Here is a 6235-nt window from a genome sequence, read left to right as displayed (position 1 = left end):
CTAGCAATATTTGTATTTATACAATCATATGTCTTTACGCGACCTTTCCTTTTTTCTTCTAGACACCAGTTTCTATATTCTTCGTACTTTTCCTTGAATTTTCATTTTGAATTTAGTAATACACGATCTGTAATACATAGCGGATATCATGTGGACAAAACAAAAAAAAAGGTAGACTCGAAAGTTGGGTATGGGATTATTTTTCGATAAAAGATAACGGTATAGGTATGTCTGTATGCGATATTTGTGGTAAAGAGCGGAGTTATAGAATATTTCCTAACTGTCTAAATGATATGAGGGGACATTTATCTACTAAGCATAAGGATACTTATAACAAAATTATAGACGAATCAGCAATACATTGGGAATCGCACTTTGAAAGGATGCAATGCTTAACTGATAGTATACATGGTAATATAAAGTGCAAACATTGTGATGAATATAACGATATATTATTTCGAGTATGGAAAGGGAATGCTATGGAAGATCATTTAAAAGAAGATCATAATGTTACGGAAACTGATTGGAATTATCTTAGAAAGTGGCGAGATACGAATACTCAAGAGTATTATGAACTGATTCGGAGACCTACAGAATCGATCAAAAGAACAAGATTGTGTAAGCAATGTGACCATCAGTTTCAACGTAGTAATCTGTGCATCATGCTAAAGCATTTGATCCAAGTTCATAACCTCATACCCGATGTACCTTCGGATAAACTACCAAAAGGGTAAAAAAAACGGCAAAAATCGAATTTTATTAATTTACCTATTTTGAATTATTTATATATACTATTGCATAATAATAATAAAAAGAGATAATCATGGATATAAAACTATAAAATTCAGATATTTAGCACGTATAGTATGTATTTACGATAAATATTTGGTATATATATTTGAGTCAATTTAACTTATTGTTAGGTTACTGCATAAAAATATCATTATATGTATAAATTTAAAATTTATTAATTTAGTATTTTGATAATTGAGAGAGAGAGAGAGAGAGAGAGAGAGAGAGAGAGATAATTTGTGAAACTTTATGTAAATATAAATTGTGAATAAGTATGAAGAATATTTTTTTAAATAATCGAGCGAGAATTTTGGTTTTTTGATATCAAATTTTTAAGAATATTCAAGTTTTTGATAATATTTTAATCATAAAAGTATTTTTTGACATTAAAAAATAATAATTGAAAAATTTGATGATATATATTATGCACATAATTGAAGCTATATTTTATAGTATTAATTAATACAACAATTTTTTTTATGTTCTGACAGATTACTTCAGTTAAATTATCCTGTAGTTGATGCATCGAGCAGACAAGAGCCATCAACATCTGGCGGTTCTGATAGCAGCCTTCGAAAACCTGCAGGGTCGGATTTCAAGTTGTGGAGGCCCTGGGGCAACGAAGACCCCTAACCATTTTTGAACCAAAATCAAATAGAAATTTTTACGTTGTTTAAATAATTTATTGCAAAATAACAAGGTCAAGCAATATACATAGACCTTGTAAGTGTTGTATACCATTCGATAGGAAATTTTACCCAAAAATTTGTGTTGTGGATGCCCCCCTCTTGTGGAGGCCCCTGGGCTTCAGCCCCTGTTGCCCCCCCCTAAATCCGGCCCTGAAAACCTGTCAGTAAACGCAGTAAAATCAGTCATAATACAAGCAGTGACGAAGATGATTAGTGATATTGCACCAAGCAACACCATAACATCGCTTCAACAGCTACACACACAAGTTCGGCCTCTAGATTTGATTTCTGATACCTTAGTACCATTATATTATAATCGAGACACTCGATGTTCTCTTGTCAATATCATTGAAAGTATTGATAAAAACAATGAAAACAATGAAAAGAATTTTTAACATAATTCAAACAGACTTATAAATCTTGAAGGAGATGTTCATAATATCGCTACACAACAATTAACCATCAGCAGTTAATTTAAGCAAAATTCTGATTTTGATTAGATCATTGTTTTTGATAGCTTTCATGAGTTTGACGAGTTGTTAAAACATTACCCGAAAAAATAAGTGAGGGAATTAATGTGTTCTTGATGAATAATTATTTTTTGTGCCGTTTTTTTTATTTTTTAAATTTGACAAATTTATAATTGCATCCATTGTTTTTCACGAATATATAATTTATCAATCATCTATTTATCAAGCAAAAATTTCAAGTTTTTATATTGTTTTATATTGTTTATATCATTTATATTTATAATTTATTAGATATAAATACAAACACAAACACACACGTACACAGAAACACACACACACATCAGAGACACACAACACACACGCGCGCGCGCGCGCGCACGCATATACAGGGTGAGCCATTTTAATTAACGCACGCAATTATTTCGGAAACAAAGCATTTTAGAGAAAAATGTTTCAGACAAAAGTTTTATGGTTTCGAAGGGGCCATAAGATGGTATCATTGGTTTGACCTTGAAGAGTTATTTGAAGGTCACATGAAGGTCACCTTCAATTTCTTAAATGGAACCTACTATTTTTCATTGCATATTCTTGTAGCTTATCTCGAGAGCTTTCCAAAACACTATAATTAAGTACCTTTTCGTTAAGTACTTTTTGAGTTATGAGGCTTGAAATAATTTCTTAATTTTACATAAACCGTAAAATATCTTGTAAAATATTCATTTTTTGATTATCTTATCTTAATACTTTTATGTACAAAATAATGAGAGGAATCAATTGGTGTAAAGAAAACACATAGTTGTTTTTAAGAAAAAATATGGAATTGTTAATTGCAAATTATATATTTTTTCTTCAAAACAACTATGTGTTTTCTTTACACCAGTTGATTCCTCTCATTATTTTGTACGTAAAAGTATTAAGGTAAGATAATCGAAAAATGAATATTTTACAAGATATTTTACGGTTTATGTAAAATTAAGAAATTATTTCAAGCCTCATAACTCAAAAAGTACTTAACGAAAAGGTACTTAATTATAGTGTTTTGGAAAGCTCTCGAGATAAGCTACAAGAATATGCAATGACAAATAGTAGGTTCCATTTAAGAAATTGAAGGTGACCTTCATGTGACCTTCAAATAACTCTTCAAGGTCAAACCAATGATACCATCTTATGGCCCCCTCGAAACCATAAAACTTTTGTCTGAAACATTTTTCTCTAAAATGCTTTGTTTCCGAAATAATTGCGTGCGTTAATTAAAGTGGCTCACCCTGTATACACGCGCGCGTGCGCGCTATACCCATCATCTTATATTATGATCTATTATTAATTCTAGAAGAATAGTTTTTTAAACGTATTGTATGAACAAATATATTTATAAACCGATAGATTTTTGTATTCAATTCGTAGAAAATTGTATTGAAAGTGTAGTGAAAGTAATGTAAAATTGATGGAAATATTAAATTAAATTAAATGGCATTTTTGATAAGCATAATATTATATCTTTTTAATTTATAATTATTCCAATACGCACTTAAAAGTTTATTATATATAATATTCGATTAATATATTTATCTCTTCTTATCAATATAATGTTTTATGCTTTGACCGAACTTATTTCGCTAATTTCAAAATTTTTTGCGGTTTTTAGTCATGTCTATTATATAATACTTGCGATTGTGAAAATTTTTATGTAATATCTTTTTAATTGATGATTATTATCGGCACAAAATTAGTAAGCTAATAATTAGTTTAGTACCTAATTATAAAAAGTAAGATACATTAGACAGATTTAGATAGAAGATTTAATGCTAAACTATGCGTATCCATATTTACATTTATATACAAAATTATTCATTTTTAATCTTTTTCTTTTTTTTTATTATCTTCTATAATCTTCATTATAAGTTTTAGTATTTATAGAGCACTTTATTCCCTTCGAAAGAAATACACATTTAAAAAATACATACAAGCTCATCATATGTTATATTCATGATAGTAATATCTCACAATAAAAAATTAGAATGTTAATCAGGGATAACATCTTCACAACATACGTCAATAACACATTTGTGCGAAGGTGGGCCCTTTTTATGCATAATTACCGAAAATTATAATCTGATTTAAAAATGTTATTTTCTATCTAACATTGTTTCTTTTCCATTCAAGAAAATTAAATCTTAAATCACAAGAATATATTTTTCTCGATTGAACTATATAAAATGGCTTCATTCAAGTAAGCAATTATTTAAGCAATTATATTTTTCTTTAATTAACGCAATATAATCTCATTTCAAGATTTCCATGTTATAATTAAATATATTTTCAAAACAAGAATGTCCTTTTTTTCTATGTATTAAATGTTTTGTATTAAAGGGGAACTAGGCGAAGGAAAAATGTGCAATTCGCATATAAAAGTACGTTCACTTGATACTTTCATTCACATTCCAGAGAAAAAAAAGTATTGAGTTTTTCGCAGTTTTTTCGCAGTCTCTCTGAATAATATAAAACGATTATTGATTCTTCCGAAACCTCTTAACACACACAAGTAAAAAGAACTCTTCAAAGATCTCCGTACGCGCTTTGTAAACCGTGATTATTTACATGCTATTTTCACGTAATGTACCTAATAATGATTACGTTTACACGTCATCTTTTATGGATTTAATAACATGTAGTAGTTTTTAAAATTGGCCAATTACATTTATTCCATTCTTCAAAAAAATAACTATGATTAGCCAATTTTAAAACTAGACATGCTATTAAACACGATTAAAGGCGATGTGTAAAAGTATAGTCAATGAAAGCTTTTTAGCAAAAAACACACGTAAACATATGATTAGCTGTCAAATGTGGAAAAATTTGCAATAGAAAAACTCTATTTATTTAACACTCAATCGCGTAAGAATAAGGATAATACAATAAGAAATAAAAAAAGAATAAGAATAAAAATACAAGAATCGTGCGGATAATTGAGATTTATTAGAGCGATAAATTTATTATTATTGATTATCAATCGCAATTGATCGCATCGTTCATTAATGTCCGTCATCGACGCTACGATCTAGAAACGGAGAATCCACTTTTTTCCTCGACGAAAGGATTAATCGACGTTCTCGGAATCGAGTCACCCGAGAGTCGGTCCTCAAAGGCGCTCTTTCTCTCTTTCTCCCCATCTCTCGATAACTTTCCGCGAAACGCGCGGCAGGCAAGAAGGCAGTTAACCGCGCGTGGAATCGACACGCGAGCTATATCGACTCGGTTCGATCGCACGGTCATTTACGATCGCGAGTGAAAATCTACGCGCGCGTGTAAGATAGAGAGGGGAAGCGAGGAGAGAAAGAAAGAAGGGCTTCTCGCGCGCGCGAGAGAAGACACACAATGATGCGAGAGCGTGAGTCGGAAAGAGAGACGGGTAGGGGGGGGATGGGGAGGAGAAGGAGAACGTCCAGTGGCATTCGGGACGTTAGAGGAGCGGGAGGAGGAAGGAGGGGAGGGGGGAGCGGAGAGGAGATCGACGCGAGGAGAGAAGCGGCAACCAGTCGAGGCGCGCTTGACGGAGTGGGGAGTTGGGCCTCATCTCGGGTCGGTCGGTCTCTGCGTGTTGGCGCGCCGTCGAACAAGGCACCCTTGGCAAGTACACAAGTCGGTGCGCGATCACGTCGGCGAACGCACACTGCGTGTGCGCGCATCGGTGGCGATCGTCCGACCGATCGCCAAGTGCATAACCTGTCTCTCTCTCTCTCTCTCTCTTTCTCTCGCTTCCGCTCGCGCGTTTGTTTCGTCGAAAAAAAATTCGCGATCGAATGTACGAGTCTTAAGTTCCTCTTTTTTCGTTTCAATTAGCGCGACGAAGCGCGCTCATCGGAGTTGAGATCATTTCGGAGTTGAAATCTTCCGGTCAGATTCGCCGGCTCGCGTCGCGTCGTGAAGTTGTCGGCGATTACGAGCGCGTCGCGTCGCGAAGTTGTCGGCGATTACGAGCGCGCCGCGTAACCAACGCGAAGATAGCGACAAGGAAAAGGTGACGTCGATTCGCGTTTGACGTGTTACGGTGATGCGGCGACGATGCGCTCGCTCGCCGCGACGCTCGTTATCCCACGGTATCGCGCGACGTTACGCTTGTGGCCGGTGGTGAATTCGCGGCGCGAAGATTACGGTGGTGCAGCGACAAGTGCAAGTGCAGGTGCTCGGTCTCTCCAGATTCCCGGCGGGAATCCACGTCGCTCGTGATGCGCGCTTGACGCTCGCCGCTCTCTTTGCCCTTCCGGAGAGCGGATACGAGAGCGA

The 6235-nt window shown here is 34.6% G+C and overlaps 1 protein-coding gene across 2 annotated transcripts; it reads left to right on the top strand.

The window, feature by feature from the left end:
- Positions 1–2399, top strand: LOC145970175 (uncharacterized). Of its 2 annotated transcripts, XM_083096710.1 has the most exons (3): positions 1–225; positions 346–730; positions 1284–2399. In XM_083096710.1, the coding sequence occupies exons 2-3, from the start codon at positions 384–386 to the stop codon at positions 1423–1425; spliced, it is 489 nt and encodes a 162-aa protein (XP_082952836.1). In that variant the 5' UTR covers positions 1–225; positions 346–383; the 3' UTR covers positions 1426–2399. The 2 variants fall into 2 exon arrangements, with proteins under 2 accessions (XP_082952836.1, XP_082952834.1); XM_083096708.1 differs by having other exon boundaries at positions 1–730.
- The last annotated feature ends 3836 nt before the right edge of the window (positions 2400–6235 follow it).

This window comes from Camponotus vicinus, unplaced genomic scaffold (assembly GCF_025532165.1).
Source record: "Camponotus vicinus isolate PSW18456_S1 unplaced genomic scaffold, iyCamVici1.0 SCAF_4, whole genome shotgun sequence".
Classification (NCBI taxonomy): domain Eukaryota; kingdom Metazoa; phylum Arthropoda; class Insecta; order Hymenoptera; family Formicidae; genus Camponotus; species Camponotus vicinus.
The sequence above is the reverse complement of the archived record's forward strand: the minus strand, read 5'-3'. Positions and strand labels throughout refer to the sequence as shown.